The sequence below is a fragment of the Lepidochelys olivacea genome (assembly GCF_965140295.1).
Source record: "Lepidochelys olivacea isolate rLepOli2 genome assembly, chromosome: 2".
In the NCBI taxonomy this organism is placed as follows: domain Eukaryota; kingdom Metazoa; phylum Chordata; order Testudines; family Cheloniidae; genus Lepidochelys; species Lepidochelys olivacea.
The window spans coordinates 272004729-272022338 of record NC_140412.1 but is presented as its reverse complement, the minus strand read 5'-3'; the positions used below and the strand labels follow the sequence as shown (position 1 = coordinate 272022338).

Here is a 17610-nt window from a genome sequence, read left to right as displayed (position 1 = left end):
CATTTTTATAATTGCAAAATTGTATTTCTTCTCCACCCTCCTGGTTCTTGAAAACAACTGAACCACTTTACTAAAAGCATGCAAAAATTTCATTCCCACAGAATGTGCCAAATTTTAAAGCAAAGAGTAAAAGATGACAAAGTTAAAAGCATTTGACACACCTCTGCAACCTCTACTCTAGGGCTTCACTTTTTAAAAAAGAGGACATCTATCCATGGACCTTGACACCTATCTGTGGCAAAGGTGAGGATCAATGTTGTGATAACAGGAAGGATAGACAGGGCAGGGCTAAGTTATGAAAGGCCTTGAAGGTAAGGACAGGAAGTTTGTGTCGGATACGTGGGAGGAGGAGCTAGCAGAGGGACTAAAAAGAAGGGTGACATAATCAAAGTGACAGGCCAGGAAGATGATCTTCGCAGAAGTATACTAAATAGATTTGTAAGGGACAAGGTTGACAGTTGTCAAGGCCAGAGAGGTCATAGAAGCAAAGTCATGAAATGACCTTCTTCTGCCACCACTCTGACCACATCACCCAATTTCTTGAATCTCTCCATTAGTTTTTAAGCTCAGGCTTGACAAAGCCCTGGCTGGGATGATTTAGTTGAGAACTGGTCCTGCTTTGAGCAGGGGTTGGACTAGATGACCTCCTGAGGTCCCTTCCAACCCTGATATTCTATGAGTTCTGTCATTGCACACTGTCATTTATATTTAGAACTGTCTCTCACTTCTTACCCAACAAGCATCCTTGAAACTCAAGGGATACTTATCCGCTATATAAAGTGCTAGTTCTGCCTTATGGTCCCCGTGTTAAGGACCCCATGTTAAGTTGCTAAATACCAGACATACTTGCCCACAGCATACCAGTCTCTGTGCTGAAAGCAGTTAATGAATCCATCTGAGGACATTTTTGAGCAATACACATTGTGAGATGAGAACATTTAGTAGTCACTATATATGGCATGAATACATTCCGGAGAGTGTAATACAAATACTTGTTAGTATGAGCTACAAAGACATGTATCAGAGTGGTAGCCGTGTTAGTCTGTATCAGCAAAAAGAACGAGGAGTACTTGTGGCACCTTAGGGTTGTCTATTTTAGTTATTTACATTTGTCTAAAAGTAATTAACTATGCAGGATTACGGCACCTCTACACAACTGAATACATACAAAGAGAGCTATCCATAAAAGATTTTGAATCCTCCCCATCTCAAAATATGAACCTTTCCAGAAAACCCTAGGAAAAAAGTTGAGTCTTACAGCATGCCCTGAATGTCATAACTAAGCCCCTACCTCATTTGCAATATTGTGGAAGTTGTAGATCCCACAACATTAGGCTTCTACTGCAATTTGGATTTTAATTGGCTTACTTTGCACAGTCCACAATTTTGCATGTATTTTGAGTATGCAATTAGTACTGCACTAACATATAATGCCTGTAAAATTTTGAAGGCTAAAGTGGACTGGAGTCGATTTCTACAGCAGTTATGTTAAGACTTTTAATCTTTTAAATTTTATATTGTATGGGTCACTTTCTTTTTTTTAAATGAATGTTTAATATAGTTACAGCAAAATGTCTGGTTATCAAAAAAATTAGCAGGCATAACATAATACTTGAGTGTTTATATCGTTCCAGCAAATTTTTCTTAAACAAGTAGGTCTACTCTGGCTTTTCCAAATTACTGCTATTAATAAATGTCCATTAGTACTTTTCCATGATTTTCCATGTCTTGTTCTCAACTCAACCGTAATTATTTGAATATGATCCCACGATTCAAGTAGGGTCTTAGTTATAATGGTCCAAGCTTTGCTGGACAGGGCTTGGAAAATTAGCCAAATCCAGAGTCAAAGGGCCCCTTAAGAAAAATACCCTTCCTCCATCTCCCTTCTGTTTAAAGTATCAGGCTGTTACCTTGAGGTCTCCCACTGAACACCACTGTAGCAACTTCACACTGGGAGAGAGGCAGGTCCCAAACCTTTTAGAGTTTTGTAGGTCAAAAGCAACACCTTAAATTCCATCCCAAACTCCTCAGACTCTCGAACACCAACATGCAAACAAGTTGGCAGACAAACTCATTCAGCAGTAACTTCAGCTGCCAGATGACCTTAAGGTGTAAACCAATGTAGAGCACACTGCAATAGTCTAGTATTGAGGTGACAGTGACAGGGACAACTGTAATGAGGTCTCAGAATTGGAAAGCAAATGTTGCACCCTCCTTGCCAAACGCAGAAGGGAAAAAGCAATTTGGCCACAGCTGCTATTGGGGTATCCAGCGGCTGTCTAAGACCTAACAGAGTCCCTAAATGGCAAACAAGAGTATAAATGGGAGGTGCACTCCCTCGACCAAGCAGACTGATAATCGCTACCATTCTTTCCAGTTGCTTCCCCCAACTTTCCAGCATTACCTTGTTCTTATCTGAGTCGAGCCTCTGCCAGCCAGCTTTCATCCATGCCCCAATCTTTGCCAGATGTTGAGCAAGAGTACTTCATGAGGAGTCTATAAGTCAAGACTGTATGCCTTTCTAAAAGGTACGCTCTTAGGCTGGACGCAGGAATTCACTAGGTGTAATTCTCTGACCTGTCTTATGCAGTAGGTAAGACTGGATTACCATAATGGTCCCTTCTGGCTTTAAAACTCCATGAAGTGGTTCAGCTGCACCAACTGGACTGGAAAAGATGAGGTATTAAGTTTTCAGTCATCAAGATCCACTAACTGGAAGCAGAAGTTAGACAAATTCAGACTAGACATAACACAAATTTTTACCAGTAAGGGTAATTAACCACCAGAACAACTTACCTGGGCCACAGTGAATTCTCCATCACTTCGAATCTATAAAGCAAGACTGGGTGTCTTTCACTCAGCAACATGCTCTAGCTCAGCCAGAAGTGATGAACTTGATGCAGGAATCACCAGGAGAGATTCTCTAGCCAGGATTGCGCAGGCGGCCAAACTGGCGGATCATAATGGTATAATCCCAAACTATAAAATTGTTACCTTCACTAGGGTAACACTGTGTTCGTCCACTACTCTTACCACCAGTGACCACTGAAGTGAACTTTGCAAGTCTAAGCAGGAAAAAAGGGACTGATCCAACCATGGAAAAGAGAATACCGGTTAGAGAAACTGTAAAGAAGTGACCGAGCAGCAGGAGGCAGTATGGCTCATCTGGAAATGCTCCAGTGGAAGTGACACTAAAGATGAAAGAATTGAACTGGAGATTCTAGTATGTTAGTGTAAATGTAGAGTTAACCAGTGGGTATCTATGGAGGCCAGGGATGGAGGAATAGCAGGAGGAGGAGAATTTACTGTGTGACACTACATAAAGGAAATGGGAACTCAAAAAATGTTGATTTAGGAATGGTGCAAAGATAAGCATGATACCTGTACAAGTCAATGACAGCCTGGCAAGCATCAATCACCCTTAGTGAATGGAGGAGGAGTTACTGTGAATGAACACCTTAAGCTCCTCCTCTTCCCTTCTCCCCCACAACAGGCACTCGTTTACTTTCTCAATGGCTACCTCTCACTCTCCAAGTCAAACTCCCTGCTTTGCCCATGTTAGTCTCCTCTCTACCAGCCATGATGGTAATCAACAACTCCATTCCAGCCTATCTACCCCAGTATATTTGGATCTTAACTAATCAGAGCACCAGCTAAGATATCCAGTACTGAAGGATTCAGAGTAGCAGCTGTGTTAGTCTGTATTCGCAAAAAGAAAAGGAGTACTTCTGGCACCTTAGAGACTAACCAATTTATTTGAGCATAAGCTTTCGTGAGCTACAGCTCACTTCATTGGATGCTCAAATAAACTGGTTAGTCTCTAAGGTGCCACAAGTACTCCTTTTCTTTTTGTGAGTACCTGAAGGAGCAGCTCAGTCTAGGACTGACTCCAGGCAACAGTCCTAACATACCCAAGATTGCCAGCCCCAGAGGTTCTCCCTATCTCATGCAAACCATATACATCTTCCTTCCCACCAGGAACAATCTGCTTTCCAAAGGGTTAAACCTACCTGTACCAGACTAGGTGGATGATGAAGGCCTTGAGTCACATGTGCTTGGAACAATGGGAAACAAGAAGCTTATCCAGCTGTGCAGGGGGAGGTGGCTGGTTGGTTATGTCATGATGAATTAGCAGGGAAGGTTCTGATCTAACTGAAGCAGGAACTGCTGTAACGCAGCAAACCCAGGATACATTCGAATCCAGCTCTGAAAGGAGAAGGCAGGCAGTGAGTGGGAGGGAAGAGATGAACACAACAAATCAGTGTGAACTTGCTGGGTCAGTGCTGACCCAAAATGTACCTTTGCAAGCTGAGAGAAGAAAGATAGAGAGGCTATCAGCCCCAGATGTTGAAGGAAGAGTGGAGAGTGTTTACTGATATTGCTGTTCCAGGCTATATTCCTGCTGTTGGGCACATCTGGACTCTGGCTATTTTGGGGAAAGTGAACTAGTTCAGGAGCTGTAAGTGTCAGTTTGCTGGTGTATAAAAAAAGGCTACAAAAGACAGACAGCAAAGTACAATGTTTTAGCAGAGACACTGTTACCTCAGCTGTACCAGAACATGGAAGGTGCAGAACTAGCTGTGCTAAGGCAGGTAAGGAGATGTAAATAGAAATGTGTAAGGAGGGTAGGGTAAGATCCAAATATCCTGGGGTAGGTAGGTTGGAATGGAGCTGTTGATGGGCAACATGGGCAACACAAGTGGGTGCAGAGTCATCTCTGCCAGGGCAAGTCCAGAGCAGATCCTGCCGTTCCTGGGGAAGGGGATGCAGATCCAGCTCTGTCTGTGGAAAAGAGGATGTCAATACAGCTGCTCCTTGGGAAGAGTGTGACAATCGAGCTATGCCTGTGGAAGAGGGATGGCACATCACACTAACTCTGCAAGCCAGGAAGTAAGGCGAGGCTGTATCACAGCAAGTGGAGAGAGGAAAACACAGCTGTGCTCATAGGGATGTACAGGGAGGGTAGTTTAATACCCAGCTGTGTTGAGGCCAGCAGGGTGCTCGCTGACGATCCAGATGTTCCAAGAGCAGATGGACCGAGAGGAGAGGATGTTCATGTAGCAGTACTAAGTCAGATGAGCAGAGCAGCGGTGTTCAGCCTGCTCTGTCATGGCAAAAGAACCAACTCTGCCAGGGCTGAAGAGCAGGGCATGGGTCCAGATCCAGCACTGCCAAAACAAGGTATGGGCTAACAGGCAGAAATGGAGATGGGCAGGTAGAAAATGCGCAGCACTAAGGCAGACTGTGCAAGAGACCAAGGTATGGACCATGCAATGTGTGGTGCCATTTTGGAATAAGTGAGCAGCAATATCTGGTCAGAGCCACAATGTGCCAAAGCAGCTGCTTGGCAGAGCCAAGCAGGGGAAAGCGGACAGGGGACATGGGACAGTGTGGGCAGATGGACTTGTTAACAGTGCCCAGCAGTAGATCCAGAAATAATTAGGAGGATCTGGGCAGTACCACATAGTGGACAGTGGCATGAACTGAAGCAGCGCCATGTAAGGCCAGGTGAACAATGCCAAGGCAGAAGCAAGTGAAAGTGCCAGGCCTGGCAGGCAGGGAGCAAGGCTTGTAAGGTGGAGGCATATAGTAACAAACTGCAGACCGAAGGGCCGTGCTAGGCAAGGAGGGTGCCAAGGTTGAAAGAACAGGAAGCAGTGCTAAGAGTCCCTTTCCGAAGGCAGGAGTGAGTGCCAGGCTAAGGGCAGAACTAGGGGTATCACACAGCAGAGGTACAGTGCTGGACTGAGGGTAGTGCTAGGGGTCTCTCCAGGGGATGGGGGCAGTGCCCAGCCTAAGGCAATGCTAGAGAGGGGTCTGTCTCCTAGGGCCAGAGGGCAGTGCAAGCTGAGAGCAATTCCAAGCGGGGAGTCTCTCCCCAAGGGAACGGGGGCAGTGCTGGATAGAGGGCAGTGCAGGGGGTGGGGATGGGGAAAAAGAGTATCTCTACCCCAGGGCAGGTGGGGGTAGTACCAGGCATGTCTCTCTTCCAGGGCAGGTGGGAGCAGTAGCACCGCCAGACTGAGCAGGGGCAGGAGAATTAAGCTATCTCAAGGCAAAGGCAGACCCAGCCCCCAGGGTATGTCTCAGGGGCAGGGAACAGTGCCATGTAGGAGAAGATATATCACAAAAATGGGGGTCTCCCCCAGAGGCACTGCTGGGGCTGTGAGGAAGTGGTGCTGGATCTCTCCTAACGCCAGGGGAGCAAGCATTGGGACTGGTCGAGGTCAATCTTTCCTAGCAGGGGGCAGTTCATTTGTCCCAGGAGGAGCCAGTAGGTAGCAGCTGGTCTCACCTGAGGGAAGTAGGACACAGTGCCTGAGGTGAGGGGGTGGTCGGTCTCCCCCAGTGGGGGGCCGGGGAGTGGGCAGTATCCAGGACTGGGGACAAGGGAAGGGGCTGGGGTGGTCTCCCTGACAGGGGAATCGGCTGGAGGGTCAGTTTCCCTCGGCAGGGGGCAGAGGAAGGGGTGGTGGGGGTCAGTCTCCCCCTACCAGAGGAAGGGGTTGAGGGATCAGTCTCCCCCAGCAGGGAGCAAGGGAAGGAGTTGGGGGTCGGACTTCCCCAGCGGGCTCAGGGAAAGAGGGCAGTAGGCAGGGCTGGGGGCCAGGAGGTCGGTCTCCCCGACAGGGGGCAGAGAGGGGACAGTACCCAGGAGTGGGGGGCAGGAGGTCGGTCACCCCGACAGGGGACAGGAAGGGGGCAGTGCCCGGGGCTGGGGGGGGCGGGTCTCCCCAGAGGGGCGCGGCGGGGGGCAGTGCCCGGGGCTGGGGGGGGCGGGTCTCCCCGGAGGGGCGCGGCGGGGGGCAGTGCCCGGGGCTGGGGGGGGCGGGTCTCCCCGGAGGGGCGCGGCGGGGGGCAGTGCCCGGGGCTGGGGGGGGCGGGTCTCCCCGGAGGGGCGCGGCGGGGGGCAGTGCCCGGGGCTGGGGGGGGCGGGTCTCCCCGGAGGGGCGCGGCGGGGGGCAGTGCCCGGGGCTGGGGGGGGCGGGTCTCCCCGGAGGGGCGCGGCGGGGGGCAGTGCCCGGGGCTGGGGGGGGCGGGTCTCCCCGGAGGGGCGCGGCGGGGGGCAGTGCCCGGGGCTGGGGGGGCGGGTCTCCCCGGAGGGGCGCGGCGGGGGGCAGTGCCCGGGGCTGGGGGGGGCGGGTCTCCCCGGAGGGGCGCGGCGGGGGGCAGTGCCCGGGGCTGGGGGGGGCGGGTCTCCCCGGAGGGGCGCGGCGGGGGGCAGTGCCCGGGGCTGGGGGGGGCGGGTCTCCCCGGAGGGGCGCGGCGGGGGGCAGTGCCCGGGGCTGGGGGGGGCGGGTCTCCCCGGAGGGGCGCGGCGGGGGGCAGTGCCCGGGGCTGGGGGGGGCGGGTCTCCCCGGAGGGGCGCGGCGGGGGGCAGTGCCCGGGGCTGGGGGGGGCGGGTCTCCCCGGAGGGGCGCGGCGGGGGGCAGTGCCCGGGGCTGGGGGGGGCGGGTCTCCCCGGAGGGGCGCGGCGGGGGGCAGTGCCCGGGGCTGGGGGGGGCGGGTCTCCCCAGAGGGGCGCGGCGGGGGGCAGTGCCCGGGGCTGGGGGGGGCGGGTCTCCCCAGAGGGGCGCGGCGGGGGGCAGTGCCCGGGGCTGGGGGGGGCGGGTCTCCCCAGAGGGGCGCGGCGGGGGGCAGTGCCCGGGGCTGGGGGGGGCGGATCTCCCCGGAGGGGGGCGGCGGGGGGCAGTGCCCGAGGCTGGGGGGGGCGGATCTCCCTGGAGGGGCGCGGCGGGGGGCAGTGCCCGGGGGGGCGGATCTCCCCGGAGGGGCGCGGCGGGGGGCAGTGCCCGGGGCTGGGGGGCCGGTCTCCCGAAGGGGCGCGGGGGGGGCGCGGCGGGGGGCAGTGCCCGGGACTGGGGGGGCCGGTCTCCCCAGAGGGGGGCGGCGGGGGGCAGTGCCCGGGGCTGGCGGATCTCCCTGGAGGGGCGCGGCGGGGGGCAGTGCCCGGGACTGGGGGGGCCGGTCTCCCGAAGGGGCGCGGGGGAGGCGCGGCGGGGGGCAGTGCCCGGGGCTGGGGGGGCCGGTCTCCCGAAGGGGCACGGGGGGGGCGCGGCGGGGGGCAGTGCCCGGGACTGGGGGGGCCGGTCTCCCCAGAGGGGGGCGGCGGGGGGCAGTGCCCGGGGCTGGCGGATCTCCCTGGAGGGGCGCGGCGGGGGGCAGTGCCCGGGACTGGGGGGGCCGGTCTCCCGAAGGGGCGCGGGGGGGGCGCGGCGGGGGGCAGTGCCCGGGGCTGGGGGGGGGCGGATCTCCCTGGAGGGGCGCGGCGGGGGGCAGTGCCCGGGACTGGGGGGGCCGGTCTCCCCAGAGGGGGGCAGCGGGGGGCAGTGCCCGAGGCTTGGGGGGCGGGTCGGTCTCCCCCAAAGGAGAGGCTGGGGGGGGGGCAAGGGAAGGAGCCGGGGGCGGCGGGACCCCTCCCACTCACCCTCACGTCCATGCTCCTCCCCGCCGGTCCCGGACTCTCCCGCTCCCGGGGCCGCGGCTCCGCTCCCGGGGCCTGCGGGCGCCTGCGCGGCGATGCGGGGAGCGGCGGGCGGCAGGGAGCGTCTGCAAAGTGCGGCCGTCAGGGATCGGGGTAAAGAGCCTCCCGCGCCACGGAGCCGAGCGGGAGCGCGGGAACCTCCCGTCCCGGCCGGGCACTGACACCCCTCCCGTCCTCTCCCCAGCCCTGCCCCCCTCGGCCGGGCACTGACACCCATCCCCTCCCCCAGCCCTGCCCCCCTCGGCCGGGCACTGACACCCCTCCCCTCCTCCCCCTCCCCCAGCCCTGCCCCCCTCGGCCGGGCACTGACACCCCTCCCCTCCTCCCCCTCCCCCGCCCTGCCCCCCTCGACCGGGCACTGACACCCATCCCCTCCCCCAGCCCTGCCCCCCTCGGCCGGGCACTGACACCCCTCCCCACCTCCCCCTCCCCCAGCCCCCTCGGCCGGGCACTGACACCCATCCCCTCCCCCGCCCTGCCCCCCTCGACCGGGCACTGACACCCCTCCCCCTCCCCCGCCCTGCCCCCCTCGGCCGGGCACTGACACCCCTCCCCCGCCCTGCCCCCCTCGGCCGGGCACTGACACCCCTCCCCCTCCCCCAGCCCCCTCGGCCGGGCACTGACACCCCTCCCCCTCCCTCAGCCCCCTCGGCCGGGCACTGACACCCGTCCCCTCCCCTCTCCTCCCCCGCTCTGCCCCCCTCGGCCGGGCACTGACACCCCTCCCCGCCCCCCTCGGCGGAGCACTGACACCCCTCCCTCTTCCACACCCCTGCCCCCTCGGCCGGGCACTGACACCCCTCCCCCTCCCCCAGCCCCGCCCCCCTCGGCCGGGCACTGGCACCCCTCCCCCTCCCCCAGCCCCGCCCCCCTCGGCCGGGCACTGGCACCCCTCCCCCTTCCACACCCGCTTCCTCCTCAGCCCGGTACTGACACCCCTCCCCTTCCCCAGCCCTGCCCCCCTCGGTCAGGCACTGACACCCCTCCCTCAGCCCCTGCCCCCCTCACCCGGGCACTGACATCCCTCCCCTCCCCTCCCCTCCCCCAGCCCTGTCCCCCTCAGCCAGGTATTGACACCCCTTCCCTCCCAGCCTCTGACCCCTCAGCTGGGCACGGAGACCCCTCCCTTAGCCCTGCCCCCCTCACCCGGGCACTGACACTCCTCCCCACCACACCCACTGAGCCCCCTTCAACCGAGCACTGACATCCCCCTGCCCCCCAACATCCCCTCTGCCCCCCTTAGCCAGAGGCTGGGGACTCACACCCCTCCCCCACCTCCATGCCTCACACAGGGACCAGGCCCTGACAACTCTTCCTTCCCTCACATCTCCTCCCTGTCCCCCAGGGACTGGGCACCACCCACACCCTTGCCACTCCCTGTCCCTCTCCCCTCCAGGGACTGGCATCAACACCCCTCTCCCCATACTCCCTGGCCCCCTGCCAGAGACCAGGCACTAACATGTCTCCCCTGACACGGTCCAGGTGCCAACACACAAACCCCTGCCAGGGACCAGGCTCTGACAACACAGCTGCACCATCCCTCCCTCCCTGACCACCAAGCAGGCACCAACTGCTCCCCACCCACGCCACAGATATACAGGATTTGTGCTATCCCCCAGCTTTTACACAGTTCTTTGGAGGAACCCCCTCAGTGTGCCAGACCCCACTCTCCCTTAAGGGTAGGCCACGAGGCCTGAATGCCTCCAAGACTGAGGCCTGGTCTACACTACAGAGTTAGGTCAACACAAGGCAGCTTACATAGACCTAATTATTCAGTGTCTGCACTAGACCTAATTATAGAGTGCAGTGCAGTGTCTACACTAGACCTAATTATTCCGTGGCTGCACTAGAGTGCAGCTTCTGCCCTGTTACCCTGTCCCCTGCTACACCAACATAATAACTCCACCTCCACGAGAGACATAGCACTTATGTCACTGTAGTTCGGGCGACACAGTATCTGTGTAGACACTGTGTTACTTACACAGCCTGTTGGCTGCCAGCCCCCAGTGAGGCTGACAGCTGGAGCCCTCCCTTCTGCTCCAGCACCCACAGTTTTAGCCCTCCCTTCTGCCCCGGCATCAATGGGGGGGGGGACTGTGAGCCCATGCCCTGCTGACAACTTGGGCTGTCAGTGCAAGGGTTGGGGGGCAGATGTGAGTCCCGTGCCAGGTTGACAGCTCAGGCTGTCAGTACTGGGGGGCGAGCAATGAGCCCCATGCCCAGCTGATAGTTTGGGCTGTCAGCACTGGGATGGGAGGGAGGGGGCTGTTGTGAGCCTGCGTCTAGCTGACAGCTTGAGCTGTCAGTGCTGGGGTAGCTGTGACCTTCATGCAGAGCTGCTGGGCTCCAGCTCTCAGCGTCCCACAATGCCCCACCTCAGTTGGTGAAAGTGCTCCTGGTGAGGACACGCACCACCCACAGAAGGAGCAAATGTGGACGTGAACCATCACTTTAATTGCTGTGGTGCCTGTATGTCGACTAAGTCAACTTAATTTTGTAGTGTAGACCAGCCCTGAGCCTCTGGGCTCCATCATTCCTGTTTCACACTGTGTGCTCTACCCAGCAAGTCCAACTGAGGTAGACTCATATTCAGAGATTTTTACAGTCTTTGGGGATCAATGTACCTCAGCAAGTATTTGACGTGACACCAGACAGCCTTTTGCAAACAGAGCAGGGTTTATTAGTCAACTGGAATGCAGCAATGGGAAATCCTTGGGTTAGCACAGATAAGCAAAGATAAAAACATAGTCCATCTTACCCAAGTCAGCACTACACACAGCTGCTGTGGACTCTTTTTGTTGTCTCTTTCCTCTTGTCTCCATGTCAGTCTCAAGTAAGAGTCAACAAAAGGATTCCACAGTCAGGAGCAACAGAGATTAGCAAACTGTGAAAGGGAGTGAGCTGACCACAGGAACCATCAAAAACCTAAGGAAGAGCAGTGAAAACACCAGGTGGAAGAGTGGAAAAACCATGAAAAGCACCATCAGTATAAACTGCACGTGGAGAGAAGCAGAAGAGCAAAAGGTCCCATAGAAGGATAAGGAGGGTGAGACCAAGGGAAGCCAATTCTGCAGGAAGCCTTGATATCAAATTGTTTCCCCAATTTAAAGAGATAGAGGGAGGAATATAGGTGACTTTAAAAGGCTTGGAGTACTTGTGGCACCTTAGAGACTAACCAATTTATTTGAGCATAAGCTTTCATGAGCTACAGCTCACTTCATCGGATGCATACTGTGGAAAATACAGAAGATGTTTTTATACTCACAGACCATGAATAAATGGGTATTTATCACTACAAAAGGTTTTCTCTCCCCTCACCCCACTCTCCTGCTGGTAATAGCTTATCTAAAGTGATCACTCTCCTTACAATGTGTATGATAATCAAGGTGGGCCATTTCCAGCACAAATCCAGGTCCCGTCCCCCCCCGCCCCCACTCTCCTGTTGGTAATAGCTTATCTAAAGTGATCACTCTTCTTACAATGTGTATGATAATCAAGGTGGGCCATTTCCAGCAAAAATCCAGGGTTTAACAAGAACTTCTGAGGAACGGGGGTGGGGTGGTGGGGGGCGGAGGGAGGAATAAACAAGGGGAAATAGGTTTGAATAGAGACTGGGAATGGTTGATTCATTATAAAAAGTAACCTAAGTTAACTGTATCCAATTTGCAAATTAATTCCAATTCAGCAGTCTCTCGTTGGAGTCTGTTTTTGAAGTTTTTTTGTTGAAGGATAGTCACTTTGAGATCAGAAATCAAGTGACCAGAGAGATTGAAGTGTTCTCCGACTGGTTTATGAATGTTATAATTCTTGACATCTGATTTGTGTCCATTTATTCTTTTACGTAGAGACTGTCCAGTTTGACCAATGTACATGGCAGAGGGGCATTGCTGGCACATGATGGCATATATCACATTGGTAGGTGTGCAGGTGAACGAGCCTCTGATAGTGTGGCTGATGTTATTAGGCCCTGTGGTGGTGTCCCCTGAATAGATATGTGGACACAGTTGGCAACGGGCTATGTTGCAAGGATAGGTTCCTGGGTTAGTGGTTCTGTTGTGTGGTATGTGGTTGCTGGTGAGTATTCGCTTCAGGTTGGGGGGCTGTCTGTAGGCAAGGACTGGCCTGTCTCCCAAGATTTGTGAGAGTGTTGGGTCATCCTTTAGGATAGGTTGTAGATCCTTGATAATGCGTTGGAGGGGTTTTAGTTGGGGGCTGAAGGTGACGGCTAGTGGCGTTCTGTTATTTTCTTTGTTAGGCCTGTCCTGTAATAGGTGACTTCTGGGAACTCTTCTGGCTCTATCAATCTGTTTCTTCACTTCCGCAGGTGGGTATTGTAGTTGTAAGAATGCTTGATAGAGATCTTATAGGTGTTTGTCTCTGTCTGAGGGGTTGGAGCAAATGCGGTTGTATCACAGAGCTTGGCTGTAGACAATGGATCGTATGGTGTGGTCAGGGTGAAAGCTGGAGGCATGTAGGTAGGAATAGCGGTCAGTAGGCTTCCGGTATAGGGTGGTGTTTATGTGACCATCATTTATTAGCACTGTAGTGTCCAGGAAGTGGATCTCTTGTGTGGACTGGACCAGGCGGAGGTTGATGGTGGGATGGAAATTGTTGAAATCATGGTGGAATTCCTCAAGGGCATCTTTTCCATGGGTCTAGATGATGAAGATGTCATCAATATAGCGCAAGTAGAGTAGGGGCGTTAGGGGACGAGAGCTGAGGAAGCGCTGTTCTAAGTCAGCCATAAAAATGTTGGCATACTGTGGGGCCATGCGGGTACCCATAGCAGTGCTGCTGATTTGAAGGTAAACATTGTCCCCAAATGTAAAATAGTTATGGGTAAGGACAAAGTCACAAAGTTCAGCCACCAGGTTAGCCATGACATTATCGGGGATAGTGTTCTTGACGGCTTGTAGTTCATCTTTGTGTGGAATGTTGGTGTAGAGGGCTTCTGCATCCATAGTGGCCAGGATGGTGTTATCAGGAAGATCACCGATGGATTGTAATTTCCTCAGGAAGTCAGTGGTGTCTCAAAGGTAGCTGGGAGTGCTGGTAACGTAGGGCCTGAGGAGGGAGTCTACATAGCCAGACAATCCTGCTGTCAGGGTGCCAATGCCTGAGATGATGGGGTGCCCAGGATTTCCAGGTTTATGGATCTTGGGTAGTAGCTCATGAAAGCTTATGCTCAAATAAATTGGTTAGTCTCTAAGGTTCCACAAGTACTCCTTTTCTTTTTGTGAATACTGACTAACACGGCTGTTACTCTGAAACCTTTAAAAGGCTTGTGATTTGAATAAGGTTGGTTCTGCAGACCAGCTCCGTTGTTTGACTTTCTGACAGGCTCCCAAAACGATAAGAGGTGTATAGGCAGATGGACAGAGTTGATACAGAGGACTATGAACAGTTAAAAAGACTCTCTTGCTTAAGTTTGAAGTAACACTTGAGGCTTATAGGAAAAATTTTCAGGGTGTGCAAAAGAAATAGGATGTGATATATATAGAAGCTGTTCACCCAGATGGGAGAATATCTCCACAAAAGAGGTAGCAGTGCGATGGCAGGTTTATATGACCTGATCGGGTTAAAGCAATTCTATGAGAATGTTCCCATAAGGGATTGGTCGAAGCATGGGTCCTGGAAAGGGCATCAGTGTAGATGCCCCAAATTGGAGGGAGCAGCCAACCCCAGAAGACCCCCGCTGAGGGATCTTAGGGTATGTCTACACAGCCTGGTAGTAAGCCTCCCATCCTGGGTCAAGAGACTTGGGTCCACAATTAATAGCTGTGAAGACATTGTGGCTTGGGCTCTGAAGTCTAGAGAAGACAGTGGGGTTCAGAGTCCGAACTCCAGACCAAGCCACAACTTCAAAATGCTGTCTACACTCTGTTGACCTGGGCTGGGAGGCTCACTGCCACGGGCTGTGTAGCTATACCTCAAAGATCTGAGGTGTAGTATATGTAGGAAAACACTGCATAAGTGGGTGTACTGCCCAAGGCTTGAGAACATTTGTCTGGGACCAAGGGGCTCACCCGTCCTCTTTCCAGCCAAGAAGGCAGCCTGCAGCTCAACCTTATTAAGTGAACTATGTGACTGAAAGTGGTATACAGCCAGCTCCTCTGCCGCTTAGGATACACTGCCGGATGAGCTTGCACCCCAGGCATTTGTGAACATGTCTCGTTGTACTTTCATGGGCTGACTCTTCTGATCCCCAGTGGAGGGTGGTAATTAATGGGGGAAAGAATATAAAGCCTGAAGGGACCATTGTGATCATCTTGTCTGACCCCTGTATAACACAAGCCATAGAACATCCCCAAAATAATTTCTAGAGCATCTTCTAAAAAAACATCCAATCTTGATTTTAAAATGGTTAGCAATTGTGGGGTGGGAGAGATAGCTCAGTGGTTTGAGCATTGGCCTGCTAAACCTAGGGTTGTGAGTTCAATCCTTGAGGGGGCCATTTAGGGCAAAAATTGGGGATTGGCCCTGCTTTGAGCAGGGGGTTGGACTAGATGACCTCCTGAGGTCCCTGACATTCTATGATCCTTGGTAAATTGTTCCAATGGTTAATTACTCTCACAGTTAAAAATTAATACCATGTTTCACATCTGAATTTTCATATCATTGGATCATGTTATTCCTTTCTCAACGCTATAATTATCCAGGTCATCCTGTTTACCCTTTTTTAAAATTGGCAAAACATTAGCTTTCTTCCAGTCTTCTGGAACTTGTCCAGTACTCCAAGATTTATTGAAAATCAACATTAACAGTCCTGTGAGCTCCTGAGCCAGCTCTTTTAAAACTCTTAGATGTAAGTTATCTGGAGCTACTGATATAAAAATAGGTTTCAGAGTAACAGCCGTGTTAGTCTGTATTCACAGAAAGAAAAGGAGTACTTGTGGCACCTTAGAGACTAACCAATTTATTTGAGCATAAGCTTTCGTGAGCTACAGCTCACTTCATCGGATGCATACCGTGGAAAGTGTAGAAGATCTTTTTATACACCCAAAGCATGAAGAAATACCTCCCCCCACCCCACTCTCCTGCTGGTAATAGCTTATCTGAAGTGATCACTCTCCTTACAATGTGTATGATAATCAAGTTGGGCCATTTCCAGCACAAATCCAGGTTTTCTCACCCCCCCCCACACGCATACAAACCCACTCTCCTGCTGGTAATAGCTTATCTAAAGTGACCACTCTCCTAACAATGTGTATGATAATCAAGGTGGGCCATTTCCAGCACAAATCCAGGGTTTAACAAGAACGTGGGGGGGGGGGAGTAGAAAAAAACAAGGGGAAATAGGTTACCTTGCATAATGACTTAGCCACTCGCAGTCTCTATTCAAGCCTAAGTTAATTGTATCCAATTTGCAAATGAATTACAATTCAACAGTTTCTCGCTGGAGTCTGGATTTGAAGTTTTTTTGTTGTAATATCGCAACTTTCATGTCTGTAATCGCGTGACCAGAGAGATTGAAGTGTTCTCCGACTGGTTTATGAATGTTATAATTCTTGACATCTGATTTGTGTCCATTTATTCTTTTACGTAGAGACTGTCCAGTTTGACCAATGTACATGGCAGAGGGGCATTGCTGGCACATGATGGCATATATCACATTGGTGGATGTACAGGTGAACGAGCCTCTGATAGTGTGGCTGATGTTATTAGGCCCAGTGATGGTGTCACCTGAATAGATATGTGGGCACAGTTGGCAACGGGCTTTGTTGCAAGGATAGGTTCCTGGGTTAGTGGTTCTGTTGTGTGGTATGTGGTTGCTGGTGAGCATTTGCTTCACATTGGGGGGCTGTCTGTAGGCAAGGACTGGCCTGTCTCCCAAGATTTGTGAGAGTGTTGGGTCGTCCTTCAGGATAGGTTGTAAATCCTTAATAATGCGTTGGAGAGGTTTTAGTTGGGGGCTGAAGGTGACGGCTAGTGGCGTTTTGTTATTTTCTTTGTTAGGCCTGTCCTGTAGTAGGTGACTTCTGGGAACTCTTCTGGCTCTATCAATCTGTTTCTTCACTTCCGCAGGTGGGTATTGTAGATGTAAAAATGCTTGATAGAGATCTTGTAGGTGTTTGTCTCTGTCTGAGGGGTTGGAGCAAATGCGGTTGTATCGCAGAGCTTGGCTGTAGATGATGGATCGTGTGGTGTGGTCAGGGTGAAAGCTGGAGGCATGTAGGTAGGAATAGCGGTCAGTAGGTTTCCGGTATAGGGTGGTGTTTATGTGACCATCGTTTATTAGCACTGTAGTGTCCAGGAAGTGGATCTCTTGTGTGGACTGGACCAGGCGGAGATTGATGGTGGGATGGAAATTGTTGAAATCATGGTGGAATTCCTCAAGGGCTTCTTTTCCATGGGTCCAGATGATGAAGATGTCATCAATATAGCGCAAGTAGAGTAGGGGCGTTAGGGGACGAGAGCTGAGGAAGCGCTGTTCTAAGTCAGCCATAAAAATGTTGGCATACTGTGGGGTCATGCGGGTACCCATAGCAGTGCCGCTGATCTGAAGGTATACATTGTCCCCAAATGTAAAACAGTTATGGGTAAGGACAAAGTCACAAAGTTCAGCCACCAGAGTTGTTTATCCAACTATACTCTCAGCCCAGCAGAAGCAGCTGTCCTATCTCGGGGCCTCTCCTTCTGCCCCTCCACCCCCACGAGCATGATACAGTTCTGTGGTGACCTAGAATCCTATTTTCGACATCTCCGACTCAAGGAATATTTCCAACATACCTCTGAACAACATACTAATCCACAGAGACCTCCCTACCAACACTACAGAAAGAAGGATTCTAGGTGGACTCCTCCTGAAGGTTGAAACAGCAGACTGGACTTCTACATAGAGTGCTTCCGCCGACGTGCACGGGCTGAAATCGTGGAAAAGCAGCATCACTTGCCCCATAACCTCAGCCGTGCAAAACACAATGCCATCCACAGCCTCAGAAACAACTCTGACATCATAATCAAAAAGGCTGACAAAGGAGGTGCTGTTGTCATCATGAATAGGTCGGAATATGAACAAGAGGCTGTTCGGCAGCTCTCCAACACCACTTTCCACAAGCCATTACCCTCTGATCCCACTGAGAGTTACCAAAAGAAACTACAGCATTTGCTCAAGAAACTCCCTG

At 53.1% G+C, this 17610-nt stretch overlaps 1 protein-coding gene across 3 annotated transcripts in view; it reads right to left on the bottom strand.

Moving 5' to 3' along the window:
- The window catches only part of SMARCD3 (SWI/SNF related BAF chromatin remodeling complex subunit D3), a 229261-nt gene extending 220639 nt beyond the window's left edge, over positions 1 to 8622 (bottom strand). Inside the window, exons 1-3 of one of the 3 annotated variants that reach the window (XM_084621529.1) lie at positions 8429 to 8622; positions 4011 to 4206; positions 2405 to 2666 (exon numbers count right to left, since the gene is read on the bottom strand). Coding sequence is in view for 1 of the 3 variants with exons in the window: in XM_084621528.1 (XP_084477654.1) it covers positions 2405 to 2446 (42 nt within the window). In the remaining 2 variants the exon portion in view is untranslated. The remainder of the gene's footprint in view (positions 1 to 2404; positions 2667 to 4010; positions 4207 to 8428) is intronic. The other 2 variants (XM_084621528.1, XM_084621530.1) reach the window with 2 other exon arrangements.
- Positions 8623 to 17610: the final 8988 nt, after the last annotated feature.